General features: G+C 45.2%; 1 protein-coding gene across 5 annotated transcripts in view; it reads left to right on the top strand.

The window, feature by feature from the left end:
* Tmc5 (transmembrane channel like 5) overlaps positions 1–24,287 on the top strand; it is a 78,313-nt gene that overhangs the window by 44,023 nt on the left and 10,003 nt on the right. For all 5 annotated transcript variants that reach the window (XM_076941583.1, XM_076941578.1, XM_076941587.1 and 2 more), the window contains 10 exons: positions 652–803; positions 4,142–4,286; positions 5,858–6,013; positions 7,189–7,340; positions 9,751–9,829; positions 11,533–11,630; positions 14,274–14,369; positions 20,412–20,487; positions 20,695–20,828; positions 22,662–22,835. In XM_076941583.1, the coding sequence (XP_076797698.1) occupies positions 652–803; positions 4,142–4,286; positions 5,858–6,013; positions 7,189–7,340; positions 9,751–9,829; positions 11,533–11,630; positions 14,274–14,369; positions 20,412–20,487; positions 20,695–20,828; positions 22,662–22,835 (1,262 nt within the window). The remainder of the gene's footprint in view (positions 1–651; positions 804–4,141; positions 4,287–5,857; positions 6,014–7,188; positions 7,341–9,750; positions 9,830–11,532; positions 11,631–14,273; positions 14,370–20,411; positions 20,488–20,694; positions 20,829–22,661; positions 22,836–24,287) is intronic.

The following is a 24,287-nucleotide window of genomic DNA, read 5'->3' on the forward strand; positions in this document are numbered from 1 at the left end:
GTTAGGATTCCCAGCACCCACATACAAAGCCAGACATTGCTGTGTGCACTTGTACTATGAGCACTGGTGGCCAGAGGCAGGAGAGTTACTGGACATCCAGCATAGCCTCCTAACCAGCAAGCTCCAGATTCAGTGGGAGTTCCTAACTTAAGGGAATAAGGTGGAGAGTCATAGGGCAGAACACTTGTTTCTCCTTTGGACATCAACACACTCATGCACTTACACCATGCATGTAGCACACACAGGCACATAGCACACACAGGCACTCGTGCACGCACACATTCACAAACAATAAATTTTAAGAATCACGTCTATAAGCATATACGCAGTCCTGGTCTTTGCCATTATTCCCTAATTATACACTGTAACACTTATGTACAGAACATTCATGTTGTATTAGGTGTGTCATCTCAAGGTGATTTAGAACCTGGGAGGATGGGCACAGGTTCTGTGTAGACACTAGGCCACTGCATGCAAGGGACTTGAACATCTGCAGTTGGTGGATTCTTCAGCAGCCCCAGAGCTGATCTCCTTGGAAGCCAAGAAGTGACCATGAATATGTGAATAACTGCAGACAGAGACCTGCAGAAACAGCCATCCACCTTTCTCAAGCAAGTCGCTTAACTTGGATCTCTTTACTGTTCCCATCAGGGTTATTTTAGGGACACAGTGATGTACTATGGGTTCTATACCAACTCTACAATCCGGCACAGGATGGGCGGAGCATCCTACAACATGCAGCTGGCCTACATCTTCACAATCGGAGCCTGCCTGGTCATCTGCTTCTTCAGTCTACTCTTCAGGTAGAGATTCTGACCTGATCCTAAAGTTTATTTTGTGTGGGTGCACATGTGAGCATTTGTATGTGTACATGTGTACACGTTAGTGGGGGTCAGCAAATTTGTCCACATTTGAGAACAGAAAACAATTTTGGGTGTCTCTGTCCCTCAAGTACTTTCTATCTTTCTACCTTATTTGTTTTGTTTTTGTTTTTGTTTTGTTTTGTTTCATGTTTAATAGGGTCTCTATTGGACTTGGAACCTGCATAGAGGCTTATCTGGCTGTCTCTTGAGCTCCAGGGAGCCATGTGTCCTTGTTTCCCCAGTGCTGAGATTATAAGTGTCCACTACCATATGCAGATTACTTTTTACATGGGTGCTGGGATTGAATCCATCCTTGTTCTTGAGTGACAAATACTTTACCAACCTAGCTATCTCCCCAGCCCCTAAGGCACATTTTAGATTTAGGCAAACTTCAAGAAACTCCAGCAGTAATCCAAGAAGCTGGGCATAGTGGTGTACAGTGGTCATCCTAACACTTGAGATGGTGAGGAAGGAGGATTTTGAGTTCAAGGCCAACCTGGGATACATAGTGAGTCCTTGTCTCTAAGTGAAAACTGGCCCAGAACACAGCTTCTCTGCAATGGTGACTACTGCTATCTGTGTACTCCTTGTTTTACAGTGCGGAATATAAGAGGGACAGAAGAAGAGAGGTGCTCGTGTGTGCTTTTAAGGAATTAAGTGATCAGTCTAGAAACAGACAAGATAGCTGAGCAATCGCACAGACTAGACAAGGTGGACAGTCAGTCAGTCTGCAGAGAGGATGCCCAGATGGGAAGTGAGCTCAGGAGTGTGTCAGCCTCTGTAGTCATCTGCAGAGGACCCTGGCATTAAGGCAATAGAAATCTGCCTTCTCACAGGTTTGGAGGCCATGAAAGGGCTAGCAAGGTTGGTTTCTTCTGAGGAAGCCTCTCCTTGGTTTATCGAAGGCCATCGCTATAGCTTGGATCTAGGATGTGACAGGTGCAGTCTAATGGGGGATCTTCAAGTCATTGAGGGCCTGCCCTCAGAGGGAATTGTGGGGCTCTGACCCCGACTGCTCTCAGTTTTCCACTTCCTGGCCAGGAGCTGAGCAGATTTGTTCAGCACTCTCCTGACTGTCATGATGCATCATTATGGGTCCAGAGCTGCACGAGCAACTAAACTTTGACAGAAGCCTCTAAATCTGAACCAAAGCAAACCTTCTCTCTGTGTAAGCTGATCATCGTAGGTATATGTGTTACAGTGGCGGAAAGCTAACTAGAGCATCCACCTTTCATTGTCTTCACCACGTCCTTCACTGTACCTATCCAGTTCTAAACACCCTCCTCATCTACACCCTCTTTCTTCCTTCTATCTCTTCTCTCCCTTCTCCTTCTCTTCCTCTTCTTCCTCCTCCTCTTCCTCTTCCTCCTCCTCTTCCTTCTTCTTTTATTTTCTTTTGCAGTTCTGGAGAGGATCTGTGTCTCAGGCCTCATGTAACCTCCCTGGCAGCATCATTGTTCAAAGAAAAAAAATTGGACTTTATTGAAACTTATTAAACTGGAACACATTCTCTCAGCTGTCACCCAATGGCAATGCATCATGGGAGGACAGCATTGGTTTCACTTCACATTGACAACATGCCCAGCTATATGCCAACGGACTTCCAGTCTGAGACACCCCATTATCTCACAACAGAGGCTAACAAATGCCTCCTGCCATGGCTCTTGTGGTTTTCTGACTGATGTCTCCTCAGGATTCCCATTTTCTGACTCCTAGAACCCATAGACATGTTATTTTGTATGTTCATCTGCAACACACACACACAGAGAGGATATGGATATTGTAGGGGTGATGGCAAGATGTCACAGGTTGGCCTTCTTTTGAAGGATCTAGAACTGAGCCCATTCCCTCACCCTCTCCAGCTTCAAGGAGTTTCCCTCCATCTTTTGCTTGCAGCCCCTCCCCCACTTTCAAGGCCAGCAGATACACCTCTCCCTTCCCTCTGACTTTTCATCTCCTTCTTCAGGGTTCCTGTGTTTCTACTGGACCCACTTGGATAATCCATGACACCCCTACCCATGTTTAAGGTCTTTAATCAACATTTGTAGAGGTCATGTATTGATTTGTTTTTGAGACAAGGCATCCCTATGTAGCCCAAGCTAGCTTGGAACTCACTATGTAGGTCAGGCTGGCCTCAGACTTGCAAAGTTTTTCTTGCAGAATAGCAGATGCCCACCACCCTGGCCAGAGCCCATTTGTGTTGTGTGATGGTTAATCTTTGCCAACTCGATTAGACTAAGAGATGCCTCTATTACTAAATCATTCTTTGGTATCTAAGAGGATGTTTCCAGAGATGACTAAAGGAAAAAGGGCCACCATGAAGGCGGGAACGTAGTAGGAACCCAGATGAGACAAAGAATGGGGGTAGGAAGCTGAGCAGTGCAGAGCTCTCTCTGCTCCCTGGTTACAGAGAAGTAAGCAGCTTGCATCTCCACCAACTGTTCTGCCTCACCCTAGCCTAGGAATTGTGACTCCAAGTGACCGTGGACATGAACCCTTGAGTTGTGTACAGCAACAGTTTTATCAATTCTCTCTCTCTCTCTCTCTCTCTCTCTCTCTCTCTCTCACACACACACACACACACACACACACACACACACACACACAGAGGCACACACATAAGCATGTAGAAACCAGAGGACACCCTGGGTCTCTTCTTAGATGTTGTCCATCTCCTTTGTGACAGGATTTCCTACTAGCCTGTACCTAGACTGGCTGGCCAGTTAGGTCCAGGGATAGACCTGTCACTGTCTCCTCAGATCTGGGATTATGAGCACATGCTTCCATACTCTGCATTCTTACTTTGGTTCTGGGGATCCAAACTCAGGTCTTTGTGTTTGCACAGCAAGATTTTTACTGTTTGAATCATGTCTTCAGACCCTTCTACACTTCTGACCCCAAAAATGTGAGATTACGCCCCTGTGGTGTATTAAGCAACAGCTTGATGATCTCTTGTTGTAGCAACATGGATGGTACTCTCATAATATCTCTGTGAGGTTATACTGTTGTTATTCCCATCATACAGATGTGGAAACTGAGGCCCAGAACACTTAATGGGGCAAAGAGCCCTCTATTGGCAGACTTCAGGCTTTCAGGCTTTTTATGCCTATTTGATGCTGTCACCTGTACAGCATTGTGCTGGTGATTCCCCTTTCTTTGAGGGAAGAGTTTGGACTGCCCATATTGCCTTTCGTTGTCAGTGAGTGACATATCTCATCCCTGCATGCCTCAACACCTTCATAATAATGCTTGGATGTCTTGGTTTCTGCCTTCCCCAGCATGGCCAAGTACTTCCGGAACAACTTCATCAACCCCCACATATACTCCAGAGGGATTGCCAAGCTCATCTTTTGCTGGGACTTCACTGTCACCCATGAAAAAGCTGTAAAGCTAAAACAGAAGAATCTGAGCACGGAGATCAGAGTAAGTCCCAGACTCCAGGGTCCTCCCCACAAAGTGCTCCTCCACCAGCCTCCCACACCCCTGCATGTCTACAGCTTTTTTCTTCTTCCCTTCCCTCTCCTGCTTGTCCTCCCCTTTCCCATTTCCCTTTCTCTTTCCTTTTGAGATACTGGTTTCAGCAGGCTGAGGTGTGTACACATTTAATCCCAGCACCCCAGGAAGCAGGGGCAGGTGGATCTCTGTGAGTTCTAGGCCTGTGGGGGTGGGGGATTGGAGGGGCAGATGGGGGAGCGTTCATGTGTATCACAAGCTGACCTGGAATTTAAGATCCTCCTTCCCCTCCCTGGTGCTGAGATTATAGACCTTTGCCTCCACTCATGATCTTGTCTATAAAATATTTTATTATGGATAATACCTAATGCCAGCCAGTGCATGGGGACATCATGTCAGGCTCTATGATTGTTTCCGCCTTCACTGAGCCAGTTTAGCAATTCCTCCGAAAACACATCCAGTTCTTGAGCTTCCTCATTTCTACCCTAGAGCGGTGATTTTCCACCTGGAGCAGCCGTGTCCCTCAGGGGGAGGTTGGGCTATCTCTGAAGACCTTTTTCAGTTGCTACAATTAGGGTAACGGTTCAATGGTGTCTAGTGGGTAGAGGTTTGGGATGCCATGAAGTAGTCCATGAACAAGGAAAGCACAGCCGTCATGCCAAATGCAGAGGCTGAGCTGCCCTGGCCTACAGAGACAAGCTCATTTTTCAAAAAGAGTGAAGCAGCCAGGTGTGGTGGCTCATGCCTTTAATCCCAGCATTGGGAAGGCGGACGCTGGAATCCCAGGCCAGCCTGACCTACAAAATAGGGGATTCCAGGTCAACCAGGACTACAGAGTGAAACCCTATTTCAAAAAACAAAGCAAAACAGCAATGACAGTGAAACCCACCAAAACAAAATAAAACAGAGCAGTAATTATAAATCAATAAGTGAGCTTTGATGACAGATTTAACTTCTTCCCCCATGTGGTTCTCGGAATTGTTCACTTAAGAAAAGGCTTCTGTTAAGTGTTTTGTTATGGTGTACACCTGCCGTCCTGGGGAGGCAGAGGCTGGGGGATTGTGTGTTTAAGGGCAGGCTTGGCTACACAGTAAGACCTTGTTTCTCCCGACCACAAAGATAAAAGAGAAAGAAGGCAGGAAGAGAATGACTGAAGGAGGAAGGGAGGGAGGGAGGGAAAGGAGGGGGAGGAAAGCATGGAGGGAGGGAAGGAGGGAGAAGATGAAGAGAGACAATGAGGAGGGAAGGAGAGGAGGAAAGAGAAAGAAGGGACAGAGGAGGCAGCACAGAAGAAAGCACACCACGACCGTAGCTCTCTTATGTTTCTCTGTTCCTCCAAGATGGAAATGGAGTTTGAAGTCCTTGTGCTTCTCTGCCGTTCTGAGGTTCCCCCTTGGTCTCCCATGATCCACCTTGCAGAGTTGCAGCACAGACTTTCCCTGCAGCTCCTGTGTGGTCTGGGCTGGCCCTGTATTCCTGAGGATCTCTGCTGACAAGCAGGGAAGGACCAGTGGGTCCCATTGACTGTCTGGCACTTGCAGGAGAACCTGTCTGAGATCCGCCAGGAGAACGATGGGCTCACACTTAACCAGCAGTTGACCCGATTTTCTGTTCACGTAGCTGCTTGGCTCGTCTCTACTGGAGTGACTGCAGCCTGCTGTGTAGCTGTATACTATCTGGCTGAGTATAACTCTGAGGTAACCCTAAGGGCCAGACAGAGAGAGCTGGGGAAGACTGGGAGGCTGCTGGGTAGATACAGAGCAGAGGCCTTGAGCTGGGCCCTATGACCAGCAGCAGCTGCACCCATAGAGCCTTGCTTCAAACTGAGGAACCAATCCTCTTCTCATGGCCAGATCTGCACTGAGGCGTCTCCATGGTGAGATGCATATCACAAGGCAAAGTGCACCAGGCTCCTGTGGAGGTGGGGCTTTGGCAGAGAGCTGGGATCAAGTTCTTAATTCTGTTTTTTTGTTTTGTTTGGGCGGGGGGGGGGGGGGCAGACATGGTGGCATATACCTTTAATTCCAGCACTTGGGAGGCAGAAGCAAGCAGAGCTCCATGAGTTCAAAGTCAGCCTAATCTACATGGTGAATTCCAAGGATAGTCAAGCCTACATGTTGAGATCCCGTCTCAACTCCCCCAACCCAGCACACATATAATAATAATAATGATAATATAACAACAATAACAAAAGAGTGGCAGGACAAATCCCACAGTGTTTAGTTTCCTTGCCTCCTGGCTAAAATAGCTTGTTTCCACGGCAAGAGAACTCAGTTTTGTAGCTCAAGGTATCCTGGTAAGGAGAGCCAAGTTTGAGCAGAGCTGTTCTAGTTTTGCTCGGTTGGCGTGAAACATTTTAAATAAAACCAAGTTGGAGAGGAAAGGACTTACTTGACTTACACATCCAGGTCACAATCCATTACTGGGGGTGGAGACAGGAACCATGGGTAAACAGTTTGTGGCTCCCTCACAGGGTCGCGCTTTCTCATACAGCCCAGAAACACCTGTCTAAGGATGGTGCTGCCTACACTGAGCTTGGCCGTCCTGCATCAATCAACAGTCAGGACAATATCCCCACCCCCACCCCCACCCCCCCCCACACACACATACACACCCGAAGGCCAATCTGATCTAGGCAATTCCCCAATTGAGGTTCCCCTTGGCACTTGACTCTAGGTTGTATCGGATTGACAAGAAAACCTAACTGGCACACTGCTCTGATCTTGTGCTTCCTTGCTGGGTGACCTTGGGAAAATGTATTTACCTCTCTGAGACTCAGTATGCCTCAGAAAAACTGTGTGTGGGGTTCTCAACTTCAGACCCTCTGAGTGTGGAGAGGGTCCATAGCTCTGGTTATCCTCCCACCCTGCAGTTCCTAAAGACACACAGGAACCCTGGGGCGGTGCTGTTACTGCCTTTTGTTGTGTCCTGCATCAACCTGGCTGTGCCTCGATTCTACTCCATGTTTCGCCTGGTGGAGAGGTATGAGATACCGAGACAGGAAGTCTACGTCCTCTTGATCCGGTAAGTGTGCTGAGACTGGTTTTAGCTCATTTCCTGGAGCTAGAAGGAGTTCCATTCAAATGTCAAAGTTCTATTTCTGAAGGAAGGCATTCCAGGAATGACGTGTCCTATGCTGGGTTAACAGCTGCCTCTGTTGGGTTTTTATTGCTGCAATGAAACATCATGGCCAAGAGCAAGTTGGGAGGAAAGGCTTTATTGGGCTTTCACATCCATCCGCATTGCTGTTCATCACTGAAGGAAATCAGGACAGGAACTCACACGGGGCTGGCCCAGGGATTAACCTAACCCTCAAGTATAGCCACTGTGACTCATTGCTTCATGCAGGAGAAGGCATATCTATCAAAACAGAAGGGAGGATGTCCTTGGTGACTCACCAGCTCAAAGCCAGCACTCCTTGGTGTTGCACATTTGTATGTAAAGAGGTGTGTTTGATGAACAAAGACCAAAGCTACCTGCCCAGTTTCTGTTGGTCCTTGTGGCCTCTTCCTAGCTCAATCTCTGCCTAACTCCTAGCTCTGACCATGGATCTGCACAAAGTGTCCTCACTGATGACCTCCAGAGACGCTCCTCTCTATGGCCTCTGGCCCAAGGCCCATGTGCCAGCCTCCTTTCCTATCTGTCTTCTTATTGTGTCCCACACTGGCCTTCCATAGGTCTGGCTCCATAGCTACCTCTGTTCTGGCTGTTCTCTCTGCCTAAAATTCTCCTCCCACATAACAGCCCTGGGGCTCACTTCCCGACTTCATTCTTACTTCTCCTCAAGTGTTGTCCCTTCATGGAGTTCTTCCCCACCACCCTCATTCCTTACACTATCATTTTCTTCTACTTCGTAGTAAATTTTTTTTTGTTTGTTTTTTCAAGACAGGGTTTCTCTGTGTAGCCCTGGCTGTCCTGGAACTCACTCTGTAGACCAGGCTGGCCTCGAACTCAGAAATCTGCGTGCCTCTGCCTCCCAAGTGCTGGGATTAAAGGCATGCGCCACTACCGCCCAGCTACTTTGTAGTAATTTATCTATTATCTCTTCCAGCAATGTGCACATATGTGTGCCTCTCTCTCTCTGTCTCTCTGTCTCTGTCTGTCTGTCTCTGTCTCTCTGTCTCTGTCTCTCTCTCTCTCTCTCTCTCTCTCTCTCTCTCTCTGTCTGTCTGTCTGTCTTATGCACACACAGTGTATGGGGAAGTTGTTTTATTATTTACAGTACCTGGGGCATACCAGATGCTCAAGAGTAATAAGTGAATGACTGACTCGATAAATCAGTGAGTCAGTCATTTTCAATTTATATCATGGAAATTCTAACCATAAATGACTTTTGTACCCCATTATTCCTCCCAATCCACCCGCAGGGCAGGAGTCTACTTTCTTAGGTGGGATGGCTAATATTGATTATCAGCTGGACAGGATCTATAATCATTTAGCAGACAGATCTTTGGGCATGTCTGTGAGGGAATTTCTAGATTGGGTTTTTGGAAGTGGGAAGATCCATCCCAGCTGTGAACCCCTAATCCTGAGGGCTAAGTTTCCAGACTGAATGAAAAGCAAAGAATGAGCTCAGCACAGGATTCCCCTGTCTCTGCTTCCTGACTGTGCATGTAGTGTGACCAGCTGCTCATGTTCCTGCTGCCATGTCTTCCTTTCTGTGATGGACTTCACCCTCAAACTGTGAGCCAAACAAAACAAAACCAAACCCTCTTTAACTCACTTCTTACCAGGTATTTGGCCACAGCAATGAGAAAAGTACCTAATACATTAGGCATGCATGAAGGGGTAAATGTTAGAGGTTGCTGTCACACTTGAAGTTTGGGTAAGATAGGTACCTGTGAAAGAGTTATAAAGTTTAAGGGAGATGGTTCATTAAGGGCCTCGGTAGAGCATCTTGGGTAAGTATCCTATAAATAAATATTACGTACATTTCTTATTACTATAATGGACTGTAATGGAAGAGAAACTGGTTCATTTGCAATGTTGACAGAAGAGTGTATTAGAACAGATTAAGTTTTGCTGCAGTAACAATCTTCCCCAAGTCTCAGTGGCCTGAGGCACAAAGGTTTACTTCCTGCCAGTGTTACCCGTACATTGCAGACTGGAGAGAAGGCTATGTGCATGTTAATCAGGAAGGGACCAGTTTGAGGCATCAGTGCACATCTAAGATAGTGCCAACTGCCATTGCAGAGGACAGCACATTCTGGAAGCTCTCAGAGTAACATGCAGTGCTCAAGGCTAGAACTGACACATGGCACATCTGCTCATAGTTCACTTTCTAAAATTCATCTTATGGGCATATTCAGCCTTAGAGCTAGGTAGACAGAAATGTAGAAATGTGTGTCCTATCAAATGGCTGCAGGGAACAGGAGACTGCCAATGAGCATGACCAACGAGGGTGATCAGAGCTGTCTTCTCTTCTGTTATTTAGAAACATCTTTCTGAAGATCTCTATTGTTGGAATTCTTTGTTACTATTGGCTCAACATCGTGGCCCTGTCTGGCGAAGAGGTGAGATTTATGTGTTGATCTACTCTACCTTGAGTTTTGTTTCTTGGCCTTCAATCACCAAAAAGACTAAGTTTCCTGACAGCCATCACACTTCATTTTGGGAAGAGGAGAAGAGAGAAGCTGGTCTGGGAGGCAGCATAAAGCAGGAGGGCTTTGTGGAAGAGCTGAAATGCCAACCAAATACATTTAGTCTCTTTAGCTTCAGTACCTCTAAGACAGGTACTACTCACTATCAAGGGTAGTGCGAGTACTGTGACCAACTGTTGGTGGTCATACAATAGACTGAAATTTCTATGCTAACCTTTCCAACTAGCCAGAGGTTGAGCACAAGATCCTTCTGGAGGTTTGGTGAGTTACGTCCATACTCCAGACACGGTGGGCTCTGCTGATATGCAGACGTGTAGCTCATCTGCACGGTCACATCCTAACCCTGACTGTCCCTCTCGCACACTCAGCATGGCTCTTCTCCTCCTCCAGCCTCAGACCATGGGTTTCTAGTCCTTGCACCTCACAATGCTGCACCATGTGGCCTCAAGAGAAAGCTAATCCTGTTGGTTCCTTGGAATGCCTCTCCTTCTACCTTCTACTTGTTTTCTGTGACAAACAAAACAAAACAAAAACCCCTTATCATACAGAGTGTCTAGGTTGTGAAAAAGAGTAAGAGATCTCTTATTTTTCTGACTCCACTTCCAGTGCTGGGGCACTCTGGGTCCCTGGGGGCCCACATTGGCCAAAAAACATTGCTATGTCTGGACTCAAATTATTTGCATAACATAGTATTTTCACCTAATCCTAATCATCAAAGATGTTCAAAACCAGCTTTTTTAGTTAGTATGTTAGAGAAAATATCATGTTATATTTCTGTCCACCCCTTTACTCTTCTATCCATCTATTCATTAATTTATGTGTCATCCTTCCATTCATTTAGCCATTTATTCAACTATCATCTATCCACCCAATATTCATCCATCCATTCCTCCATCCATCTATCCACCTATCCATGTATCTTTTCATGCAATCATTTATCCAGTCATGTTTGCATCCATCTACTGACTCTTATTTCCCCCTTTGTCTACCATCTATCCATTCTTCTATTCATCTGTCTACCCATCCATCCATCCATGAATCCTTAGGCTATATATGGAAAGCTTCCATCTTCTTCAGCTAGATATGGAAGGTGAAGGTGTGTCCTCTCATAGTTCTGACTTCCTGTAGAGGTTGCTGTCCACCAGCTCACACCAACTTGTGCAAACCTCTAGTCACTCTTAAAAATAACATTTTTGTTACTTGCAAGTTTCATATTTTTTGTACAACGTAGAAGTCAATAAGCAGAAAGCGGAGAGACATTCGTACCCCCTCCGTGCTTCTTACTCTCCTGAAGAAAATGCTTAGCCCTGGTGGGGAAATGGGGTCTAGAAGGGGCAGGGCAGACATGGCATATCTTAGAAGTAGAGCTTATGAGATGAGAAGACTTAGGTATATGTGAGCAGTAAGCCTTATGGGGTATGGAGGGAAGTACAGAAACACGCAGGCATGCATGCGCGCGCGCACACACACACACACACACACACACACACACGCACGCGAGTGGCTGTTTTGCAGATTAAATCTTCTTTTCTGGGTACAGAGAGTGGTCAAATTGAGTCCACATGACTTCTGATCTGGACTATCAGCCCTGATCCTCATTCATGTCTGCCTTCCAGTGCTGGGAGACCTTTATTGGCCAGGATATCTACCGGCTCCTTCTCATGGACTTCGTGTTCTCCTTGGCTGATTCCTTACTGGGAGAGTTTCTGAGGAGGTAAATGTTAATCAGTTGTGAGTGGCACTGTAACCAGAGCCTGATTCCTGACTGAGCAGAAAGGGTGGGGAATGGGGGAGGGTGCTGCCTTGCCTGCTGTGTGTGTCTAATCTGCCCATTGTCCTTCAGGGCATTGTTCTCCTCTTTACTACATTTCGCCTCAACCTAACCTCACTAGGTTTAGGTTGACCCTGTCCAACCTTCTCTCTGGACAAAAATTCCAGACATAAAACAGAAATGGGGCCACTTGGAATCTATCTATCTGTTTGTCTTTGGTCTGTGATGTGGGAATAGAAATCAGGGCTTCCAAAAGCGGGGCAGTTACTGCATCACTGAGTTGGTTCTCCCACCACATGCGAATTATTGTTGAAGATTGTTTTATTTGTTTATTGTTTATGTATATGCACCCAAAGAAGATGTCAAATTCCCCAGAACTGGAGTTAATTGGCAGTTGTGAGCCAGTCAGTCAGAGTCCTGGGGACTCAACTTGGATCTTCTGCAACGGCAGCCGATACTCTTAATAGCTGAGCCACCTCTCCAGCCCATGCTAAAATCTTTACCTGCTGTAGATGATTTTAATATTCTAGTGTGTATTCCTCCATATTTGTGGGTGAGGTGGTTGTTGTTGTTGTTGTTTGAAACAGAGACTTGCTACACAGCACAGGCCAGCCTTGGACTTCTAGCAAACCTCCTGCCTCAGCTTCAAGTGCTGGAATTACAGATGTGTACTACCACACCCAGCTAGACTGATTTCCCTCCCAGATTTCTCTACATACACGTTGCCACACATATGCATACTATATCATACTCTATAATCTCCCCCCAAAAAATGCAGTTCTTGTGGTTTTGCTGCACAGCGCATAAGGAGCCTGGTTTAAGGTTAGTAGGATCCTGTAGACAATGCTTTTATGTAGCAGACCATGTTGGATATACCTAGCTCATTGTTTTAGGATAATTAAGTCACTGGTGTTTATTTTAGGTCAATGTACAGGACTGAGGCACTGTGACCATTGGCCAGATGTGGTTCTTTTTTCATTTCTATTTTTTGCAATGCTGGGGTGGAGAGAGACACAAGGCCTCAAAGTGCTAAGTGATCACCCCACTACCGAGTCATACCCGAGTCCTGCATAGCTTCTGCTTCACTTTTATTCATTCACTTTATAGTAATTTGATGTGCACACCTCTCTTCTTTCTAGGTGTTGCTTTTGTTGAGGCTGTAACCCAAGGTCTGGGACTTGTGTGTTCTCTCCCACTAAGCAATACCCCAGTCCTGGACACTCCTGTGTTGCCTATAGCTTTTCTAGAGTGAGATATCATGATCTAATGCCAGGTTTTCTCTGTGGAGAAGCATTTTTGTTGTTTAACAGACTTTTGGGGAAATGGAAACTGCCATCTGGTATAATGAAATCTGGCTGAAGAGATGGTTCAGTGAGTGAAATGTTTATCATACAAGCATGAGGACCTGAGTTCAAATCCCCAGAACCCACATAAAGCAGTCGTGGTAGCACATATATAATCCCAGTGCTCCCAATGGGAGACAGGAATGCCCCAACCCCCAACTACTCATCTGAAGACCCATCTCAAACAAAGTAGAATGAAGGGATAATACTCAATATGACCCTGTGATTTCTATATGTACACTGTGCCATGTGCAGATACACACATACACATATCAGACACATGAACAAAGATTTAAAACAACCATAGTAAGAGAAGAAAAAAGAACATGTCATTAAAGAACGGTCTGAATCCAGGCAGTGGTGGCACACGCCTTAATCCCAGCACTCCAGTGGCCGGCCCAAGCAGGCAGATCTCTGTGAGTTTGAGGGGAGCCTGGTCTACAGAGATAGTTACAGGAAAACCAGGGCTACACAGAAAAACCTTGTCTCAAAAACCCAAACCGAAACCCAACCCCCCCAAAAATGTGAGTCCTGGTGGGTCAGCAACATGCCAGGGCTGGGCAGGGCAGGCCCCACTCCCAAGAGCAGTTGGACAACACAAACTGGACTTGACAGTAAGAGAGAAGAATTCAGAGTTGGGTGTGTAGGAAGGTGGTGGGTTGTGTGATAGTCTCAAAGATTTAATAAAAATATTATTGAAGAAAACAGGAAAAAAAAAGATCAAGTTTCCCCAAAGTATACAGTGAACTCGTTTTCTTCTTTGCAGAACACAGACCATCGCTGGCTCCAGAGCAGCGCCCATACCCGTGGCTTAGGTGGCTCAGTGGCAGAGTGCATGCTTAGCATATGCAAGGTCCCATCCTCAGCACAAAAAAAAAAAACAAAAAAAAACCCAAAGTTTTTAAAAATGCATTTGTCAGAGGTGCTCAGTTTATCTGCTTCATGGGGGAAAACAAAAACTAATAAGCAAAGAATGGATAACTAGAAATTCACTGGGCCCACTGAGCTACTGAGGGCAGGTTGCATTGACCACAGTAGTCCCCTACCTGACTGCCTTGTGTTAGGCCTGCACCTCCCCATTTAACTCCACTACTGAAGAGCTTTCTGTAGACCGGGGCCTTCAGTGTTTGCTCTGGAACCTGCAGCTTCATTCTTACTATTGAGGGTCCCTGTTGCTGTTTGTCATGGTTGGTGGAGGTCTCTGAATTGTCGTTTGAGGACTAAGCCCAGTTCATTTTCACAGGTTCATTGGCATGAAGTTTATCACCAGTCTCAGCCTACAGGAGTTTGACATTGCCAGGAATGTTCTAGAACTGATCTATGCACAAACTCTAACCTGGTAAGTTTCTTAGTGCAATGTGGAGTTTCCCAGACACTTTCCACCTGGGGGTGAACTTGAGAGTCTTGGTTTTAGGTCCAAGATCTGTTGTTTAAAAATCTGCATAGGTGACAGCAAACACAGCTAGTCTGAAAGCTGAGAACATAGCATGTGTTCTAGATTATTCTTTGCCTTCAGGAAACCCTGAAGATATCAGGTGAGAGTCAGTTTAGGGCAGGGAAGCCACCTTGAGACCTACAAACCATAGGCAGCTACAGTCCTGTGTGTGTGTGTGTGTGTGTGTGTGTGTGTGTGTGTGTGTGTGTGTTTATATACACGAGTGTGAGTTTGTTCATATGTGTGTAGACGCATGTATGTGTGTATACATGTGGAGACCAGAGAAAAATCTTTATGTGCCTCAGAAACTGACCACTCTTTTTTTTTTAAAGGTTTATTTATTTTATGTATGTAAGTACACAGTTGCTCTCTTCAGACACACTAGTAGAGGGCATCAGATCCCATTACAGATGGCTGTGAGCCACCATGTGGTTGCTGGGAATTGAACTCAGGACCTTTAGAAGAACAGTCAGTATGCTTAACAGCTGAGACGTCTCTCCAGCCCCAACTGTCCACTCTTTTAAAGACTTTTTTTTAGGTAGGGTCTTTCACTGGAACTCATCCAGTAGGCTAAACAAGTGATTAAATCATTGGGAGCCCTCATCTCTGCCTATCCAGGTCTACCATTGTATCACATGCTACCTACCATGCTTGGCTTTTTAAATATAGGTTCTAGGGCTTGGACTCATTCTTACTTACTTACCTACCGGATGGGCACGTTACCAATTACGCTGTGACCACAGCTCCATGCAGTTCTTACACTGAAACAGAATCACCAAAGTGAAAGTATTAGGGGAAGATTTGGACTTAAAGTGGAGCCACCATTAATGGGCCCTTATAAAAGAGGACCAAGAGAGGCTTCTGAATGAGGATGGTGAGAACGCTCAATCCATGAACCAGGAAGTGAGCTTCACTGAACACTGAATCTTGCTAGTCCCTCAATCTTGGACTTTGGGCTTCTCAAATTTTGAGCAATAAACCTACGTTGTTCTAAAGTTAACCAGATAAAGGTGTTTTGTCGTAGTGTTCCAAATTAGTAAATCAATTGCCAATACTTTTTTTTTAGATTATGTATATGGGTGGTTTTCCTGGATGTATGTATGCCATGTGTGCGTATTGCTGGCAGAGTGCATCAGATGCCCTGGAACAGGAATTACAGATGGTTATCAGCAGCCATATAGGTGCTGGGAATTGAACCTGGGTCCTCTGAGAGAGCAGTCAATATTATTAATCATTAAGCCATCTCTCCAGCCATATATGCATGTGTGTGTGTGTGTGTGTGTGTGTGTGTGTCTTCCTCCCTCTTCTGTAACATAGCCTGAGCCTTAGGTGTGCAAGTGTTTTGTAGACATATCTGTTGGAACAGGGCTCTACAACTCTGCAGTTTGATTGGCTGTGATTTTCTATAGCAATCTTCATGTGTGGCAAAGAGGACTTTCTTTGAAGAAGGGCAAACACTACATTTATCTGTGGCTATATGGATAAATGTTTGTCTGTTAAGGACACATAGATTGTTGTTAAGGATCATCATAGCTAGCTTTCTTATACAGCCCAAGGATGTACAAGACCACCTGCCTAAGGATGGTACCACCTACAGTGGGCTGGTCCCTCCTGCATCAATTGCCAATCAAGATAAACCCACACAGATATACCCATAGGATAAATTTTAATTGAGGCTTGCCTCTCAGATGACTCCAGGCTATGTCAAGTTGGCAATTAAAGCTATTCATGATGTACTCTTCAAAAGAGAGCACCCCATAAGTGTTATCATAGTAAAACCAAAAGCACTTAAAGGTTGCCCAACATGCATTTGGCATTACTGTCAAAAAACAAGGGTAGGGTTCTTTATATGTTGAAGCACTCTGAGAGAAGAAAGAATTTCCTGAAATGGATAAAGAAAAATGAAAAAAAAAAAAAAGGAAAGAATTTAAAAAGAAAGGTACCTAAGTTCATGTGAGGTGCCACCCTGCTATCAGAAGGGAGAGGAAGGGAAGAAGTCTGTACTGTTAGAGCTTATGATTCCTGGAATAACAGATTTAAAATAATAATAATAATAATAATTATTATTATTATTATTATTATTATCTACTGAAAAATAGTAATGGTGGCAAATTACCCAACCTGGGTAAAAATGGGGTCTCCAACTGCCAACCACTTGAAGACACCCCCTCAAAAAATATAAGTGGTAAACCAGGAGTGTTACATTTAAAAATAGCCAAATGAGAGAGCTTGCCTTGAAAGAAGACAGATGTCTGAGGACAATGCCTGAAGTTGACCTGTGATCTCTACATGTGTGCCCTATGTCCACCCATGCCTGCATCCCCAACAAATGCACAAACACACAAGCTTGCACATGTATACACACACACATTACCATTATGATTAATGATTGATTGATTGATTGATTGAGACAGTGTCTCATTTTGTAGCCCAGCTAACCTGGAACTCACTCTGTAGATCAGGCTGTCCTTGAACTCACAGAGATTCACCTGTCTCTGCCTTCCAAGTGCTGGGATTAAAGATGTGAACCACCATGCCTTGATTCAACTATATTCTACTTTCTGGAATTTTTTGAGCTGCCTATTGTTAAGCACAATTGAAAAATGGTATTATTTTCTATCTCCATACAAATTGCAGATTTAGTCTTTTTAGATTTTAGGTATCCTTCCCATCCCACCCTCCATTTTTTTTTTTTTTTTCCTTTCAATACCTGAGATCAAGCCCAGGGCCTTGTGCTTGCTAGGTGAGAGCTCTACTTCTGAGTTATATCCCCAACTGTAAAAATTGTGTTTAATGATGAATTTTTGTTTAAAAACAAAACAAACAAACAAAAAACCCAGTGTGATAACCTAGGAGAGTGTGCTGGGGGCCACGGCCAAGGTAAGGAAAGTGTGCTTCCCAGCCTCAGCCTTCTTTTGCACAGCACTTCCACCTGCCAGCTTGTTCGCACGTCTACACATCACCTGATTAATATTTAAATTCTTTGCTTCTTTTTAGTCAAATCCATAAAATATTTACTCAAATATGCAAAAATACATATAAGTTGTATTAAATCTTTGAGAATTTCGTATATTGTATCTTGATAATCTTCACCTTCCTCCTCCATCCCCTCTCAGACTCAACCCCCATTCCATACCTACCCAGTTTTACATCGTTTTTTTTTTTTTTTCTAAGAAAAAAACAAAACCTATCCAGTCCTATTAAGAGTGCCAATATACACTTGAATATATGTGTGTGGCCAACCACTGGGGCATGTTAGACCTAGTAGGGGGCCACACCCCTAAAGGAAAGTTGACTCTCCATCTCGTGGTAAGCTATCCATTTCCACTAGTTCCTCAGCCACGAGTGGGACTTCATGCCCACTTCCCTTCTCCAGGCTGAGATTTTACCTGGCTCGAGCTTGAGCAGGTCTTGTGTGTGTTGTCACAACCGCTGTGAGTTCATGTGTACAACTGCCTGCTCTGGTGTGTCCAAAAAACACTATTTCATTGTGGTCATCCATTGTCCCTGGCTCTTAGTCTTTCTACACATTTTACCACAATTATCCATGAGCCTTGGAAGAAGGGAATGGGATTCAGATGCCCCATTTAGGGTTAAGCACTCTGAAGTCTCTTAGTCTCTGTACTGTGACCAGTTGTGGGTCTCTGTTAATCAGCATAACTGCAAAAGGAAGTGTCTCTGCTGAGATTTGAGAGATGCCCTGATTGTGGGTATAACAGTAAATCATTAAGACTCAGCTTAACACTGTGCCCATTTATCAGAGTGATTAGTAGTTGGAGCCATGATCTGTCTGAGTCTTAATGATTTACTTGAAATACAAGCTCCAGGGATGAGTTTCACCTTGTGGGCAGAACTTAAGTCCAAGCATGAGTGGTTGGTTACTTCTATAACAGTTGTACCACTATTGCATTAATGGGCATATACATATATGCCAGGCCAGTCCTTGTTGCAGCTTCCAGGGCCCACAATTGGGTGAGATTGGTGGTTACTTTTCTTCTTCAGGAGCCTGCATAGCGCCTTCTAGCACTAGCAAAGTTAGCAGTAACCATAAAGCTTCCAGATGAGCACAGCTCCATCTCTCCATGTTCTATGACGTCTTCAGCAATAGGATCTTACCATTAACCCATGGAAAGTGACCAAGAGCATGGACAATATTGACAATATTGGGGGTGTCTATGGGACCCCACTGGTCAAGGCTACTCCAATAGAGGTAATCCATTCCTAGCATGGGTTTTTTTTTTTGTTTTTTTTTTTTGTTTTTTTTTTTATTTGTTGTTCAGTGGTGTCTAGTCGAGCCATTGTCACCTCATTACAAGGTAACTACACTTCTGCTCTTTTTATACATATGTATGCGTATAGCTTAGAAGCTTCTGCAGTAGTCATCTTTCATAAGATGTTTTCAGAAGGTCTTTATTTTAGTTATTACTTTCCATACTCCTGCCTCTCCCTTGCCCTCCTGTACCTTACCACATGCAACCATTCTTGTTTCATTAGTCTCCTTTCCTCTTCCCATCACTGCTGCTTTTTACCTCCCTCTCCATGAATGTCCCCCTCCACGTTAGCTTTGAATCTTTGGATATGTGTTTCATTCAAATACCCATGCAAGTCAGATATAATTTAAACCATCTTTACTTTACTCTCATAAATGGAAAACTAATGCCGGATTATGTAAATCATAAATTACTGGAAAAATTGAAGCAACCCTGTCCCAAACAGTTTTTAGAGCCTGGCTATATGTTCTTGTCTTCTGAGACTGTTAGTTTAATGACTGCTCCTTATAGGAGTGTAGGTGGTGGAGGTGTTATAATGGGTATGAGTGCTTTTGCTGTGTAGGCATAAGGACCTGAGTTCAGATCTCAGCACCCACATGTAAGCCATTATGGCCACGTGTGCCACTACAATTCAGCATTGTGTTGCAGGGAGATGGAAAGAGTGTTAGGGATATTGCTGGCCACCAGCCTAGACCCATGTTTGGAGGGAGACATCCTTCTCCATCTCAAAAGAGTAAGAAGAAGAGTGATGGGCGAGGACACCCAATGCCCTTCTTTGATTCTGCACACATATGTGTGCATTCATTGTACACACATATGCTATACACACATAGATAAAAATTTAAAAATTTTTTTAAAGTGTGGGGGTTGGCAGGTGTTGGGCATTAAAGCCATCCTGGCACCAAGCTTCCTTGGGAATACTGCAAGAGAGTTGGAAAGCAAAGACTTCCTGACCTGTACCTCAGTGCACTTTATTGTCTAGTCCCTGCAGGCCTTCTCATGCACTGTGGAAAGGATGGAGGCCACACGTGGGAAGGATGACCTGACATTTGAGACCCACTAGATTAGGGCACATTGAAGGGCCTCTGATGGTTTAGTAGCTGTGCGGTGTGGTGGAGGGATGTTCTCTCTTTCTCTCTGCAAAGCCTTCCCAGATCTGAAGAGGGAGCAGCCATGGTGGGATGTCTCTGGTCTGCTGTTATTCAAATGATCCCCCTCTGCATTAGTTTTCTATGATACCACACATCTAAAGGAACACTTACCATGATGAAATATCACAGTCACAGTGTTGGCAAGTGGTTCCTTCCCAAGCTCCTAAGGTCAGGATTTTGCCTCGTGCCTCTCTTTCTAGTTTACAGCTGGCCTCACCTTCCCTGTGTCTTCACACAGCTCTCTATGTTTGTGTCCTACCCACTTCTCTTAAGGACAGCACTCATGCTGAATTAGAGCCTACCATAGTGACGCCATTCCAACATAATTCCTGTTTGAATAACTCTGCTTCTAAATCCAGTCATGTTGGGAGGTATTGTGGTGCGTGTATGCGTGTGCATGTGCGTGTGCGTGTGCGTGTGTGTCTTCATATATGAATTTTAGGGAGATACGATTCTCTCCCTTGCCTCTGCACCCTGTTCTCCTCAAGTTTCCCCAGATCCTGAGAATCCTGTTTTCCTCACAGGCTTGGAATTTTCTTCTGCCCTCTGCTGCCTTTTATCCAAATGATCACTCTCTTCATTATGTTCTATGTCAAAAATGTGAGTTGGACCCAAGTTGTAACCAATTACTTTCCTTTGGGAACTTATGACCTGGTGGGGGTGCGAGGGAGATTCCAGCTGGGAAAGGGGTTGTGGGGAGGGATCAGAAAGCCAAAAACTGGGAAGCTGTAAGTGGATGGTGGGAGAGTTGGCCCTTGGTGGGGTACCAGGGGCCACAAGTGGAAGGGGTTCTGTTTCTCTCCTCAGGTCAGTCTGATGATGAACTTCCAGCCTCCAAGCAAGGCCTGGCGGGCCTCACAGATGATAACCTTCTTCATTTTCTTGCTCTTCTTCCCATCCTTCACGGGAGTGCTATGCACCCTGGCTATCACCATCTGGAGGTAGGGACTGTGGCCTTGGCTGAGGTTTTAGTGATGGGGTAGATACCTGTTTTTAAACGTGGGTTTTATCGTTCAGATATGAAGACAGTTACCGCTAAAATCATAGTTTGTTATTCACAGTTTCCAAGAAGGGAAGGTTCTCCATGCCATGCAGGACCACATGAGGAAAAGGCAGACAGGGTAGTCAGGAGGGAGGTGGACTGACAGACTTTACTGCACTTTCCAGGGTAAGGAACAGATGAGGCAAGGTAGCAAGGCTAGGGATGGCCACTTTTGGGTCTTTTTAGAAGGTTCTACAGCCTTGGAGTCTATTATTGGTCATTGAGATTCTGGCCATGGGGTGACTGGAGCCTGGGAACATGCTCCAACCATGAAAGCCTGTTAAAAGAGGTAGCTGTGCTGCCGGCTATGTTTTAGGTAATCATCTGCATAAGAAATCATGCTTCCTAGGCTAGTCCTGGGAAAGGAAATCTCCTCGGGGTCAGTAAGACTCTCAGATGGTAAACATCAGAATAAAAACTGTACATAATACAGAGCTCAGCTCATCTTCTTGGGGTAGCCCACAGATATGAGGACCAAGGGAGGGAATAAATCCATCCCTAGATTTATTCTGTACATCCCACACCATATTTAGGAGGCATTTCTTCATTTCTGCCAAGTGTTCAAACTTCTCAAACTGGGAGTGGCTGCTTCCTCCACAACAAGAAGGAAACTTGACTGACATAAATCAGAGGTCCTGGCTGAGCTGGCTTCTCCTGTGGGCACAATCTCACGGCAGCTCCAAAGCTCCTGCTCCACTTCTAGGGCCCAATAAGTCCCTTTCCAGATGGTCAAGGTCCTCTCTCCGAAGGGCTCTTCCCATTTGAGTCTCAGCTCCGAGGTCAACTCGCCTAAGCATCCTAGACACCCCTGGCTGCTGCTGGTCCCTTACCCCTTTCTTTTCTGAAGCCCACATTTTCATCCATCATTCCATGGTTCACAATGTATATACATGAGCCTTTTGTATATATGTGCACCATATGTTTCCCTAGTGTCTGCAGAGAACAAAAGAGGGCCTCATATTTTCTGGAACTGCTATAGATGGTTTTGAGGCACTAGGTGGGTGCTGGGTACTGAACCCTGATCCTCTGCAACAGTAGCAAGTGTTCTGAACCTCTGAGTCACTTATCCCATCCCAATTCTCACTTCTTTTGTCATATCTATTCCCCGCCTTCTCTCTTCCTTTTATTTTAAAGATGTATTTGAGTACAGTGTTGCTGTCTTCAGACACACCAGAAGAGGGCATTGGATTGCATTACAGATGGTTGTGAGCCACCCTGTAGTTGCTGGAAATTGAACTCAAAATCTCTGGAAGAGCAGTCAGTGCTCTTAATGGCTACCACTGAGCCATCTCTCTCTACACACACACACACACACACACACACACACCTCAACCTCTTCTTAATCTTCTAGTTTTTACTCATTTGTAACAGCTGACAGCACCTAAACACAGTGTCACACATGGCTTCCATAGCTAACAAGCTTCCCTCTTGGTGGGTCTTAAATCTCACTGCCAAGAAAAACTCTCTGATTGCTCCCAAGATACTGCTAGGTCATTGCCTAGAGTCTGGGTTGGCCACTGTGGCAGGTGATACCCCTGCTCTGAGAGTTGGTCCTCAGGTGGCATGTAACACCAGGCAAGGCTGAGTGAGAACGCTTTCCATGGAAGTAGAGTGTGGGGAGAGCAGGCAAGATTTTCTGTGTCTAGAGCCCAAGCCCAGAAAGGACCCCTTGATTCTGAAATGCTTGCCTGGGAGTCTCAGACAGCAGGTGGTTTTTTGGTTTTATCTTCAGACTGAAACCTTCGGCTGACTGCGGCCCGTTCCGAGGTCTGCCTTCCTTCATCCAGTCCATCTACAGCTGGATCGACACCCTGAGCCGCAGGCCTGGCTACCTGTGGGTTGTCTGGATCTACCAGAACCTCATTGGAAGTGTCCACTTCTTCTTCATCCTCACCCTCATTGTGTTGTAAGTTGGGTTCCTCGGAAAGCGAGAGGGAGGAGAAGCGGAGGGTTCTTGGAAGCCCTTTGTTGACATGAGATGACAATGGTCTAAGGGATGTTGATTTGGGACACAGAACAAGGCGTGCAGAACAGTGAGACCAGGCCCACCTCCACTCCTCCCTTGAACAGTTTTCTGTAAAATGTCCTTTAATAGTTTAGTTTTTAAAAAATATTATTTATTTATTTATTTAATTTATATGAGTATACTTCGCTGTCTTCAGACACACCAGAAGAGGGCATCAGATTACAGATGGTTGTGAGCCACCATGTGGTTGCTGGGAATTGAACTCAGGACATCTTGAAGAGCAGTCTGTGCTTTTAACCGCTGAGCCACCTCTCCAGCCACATTTAATATTTTCATACCTAAGCTTTTTTTTCCTTCTTTTGGATACTCTACAAAGATAGTATACTTACTTTCTCCCTTTTTGCTGGGGATATAGTTCAGTGGTAGGGCATGAGCCTAGCATGTGTAAGACCCTGGATTTAATCCTCAATACTGGAGGGGGAAAAAAGGAATATCAAAATACAATTCTTAAAAAGAATGAAAATGTGTGAGAATTCTCAGAAATTTTCCTTTGGAGGCTTCAAGATATAAACTGGCCCAGGCTTTGTTGAAATTTAGGGTTTTTGCATTTTAATTTAAAAAACTATCCATTTCTGACTTCTTATGAAAAGTCATACATACTGTGTTCACCTTTCTTCATGGAAAAACTGGTTGACCAGCTTGATGCAGCTTAGCCCCCATGGCATTAGACAGGGCTGCTTCTTGTCGAGAGACACAGGACTCAAGGGCTCTGACCGTTCAAGCCAGCCATGGATTTCAGAACAATGTCTGTGCTTTGCAGATAAGGGCAATAAGTCAGTGATAGGCTGAATGCTGATATAGGCTCCGTGCTGCACAGCCTGATAGTGGAGGCAGATGCTACAAACCAGGTCTCCTGGCTCTCATGATGCTCCACCCTGTACACCGCAGCAGCAGCTGTTAAGCTGGCCTCCAGACCTGCTGCCTCTGCGGTTCTTCTCCTTCACTGGCCCTGCTGCTGTTTCTCTTCTGACACCAAATATTTGTGTGACAGGGAGAAGGTTTTCTTACACAAAGCAATCCGTCAACACCACAGGCACCAGCTGGCTAGCCTACCATTTCAGTCAGTTCTGGTCCCGGACCTGGATGGCATCAACCTCACAAGTTAAAGGCTCCGTCCTGCAAAGCCCAGTTTAGATGCCAGGTTACAGACCCACATGTCACCTGTAGTTCTGACTGGCTTTGCCTTTGAAGGTTCCTGTAATCTCCTCCTCATATCCAATAATTTGCTAAAATAACTAGCAGAGCTCAGGAATTCTCTATTTATGATGCCCAGTTTATGATAAAGGTTGCAACTCAGGAAGAGACCCCCAGGGTAAGGTATGTGGGAGAGTT

This window comes from Arvicanthis niloticus, chromosome 1, assembly GCF_011762505.2.
Source record: "Arvicanthis niloticus isolate mArvNil1 chromosome 1, mArvNil1.pat.X, whole genome shotgun sequence".
Lineage (NCBI taxonomy): Eukaryota > Metazoa > Chordata > Mammalia > Rodentia > Muridae > Arvicanthis > Arvicanthis niloticus.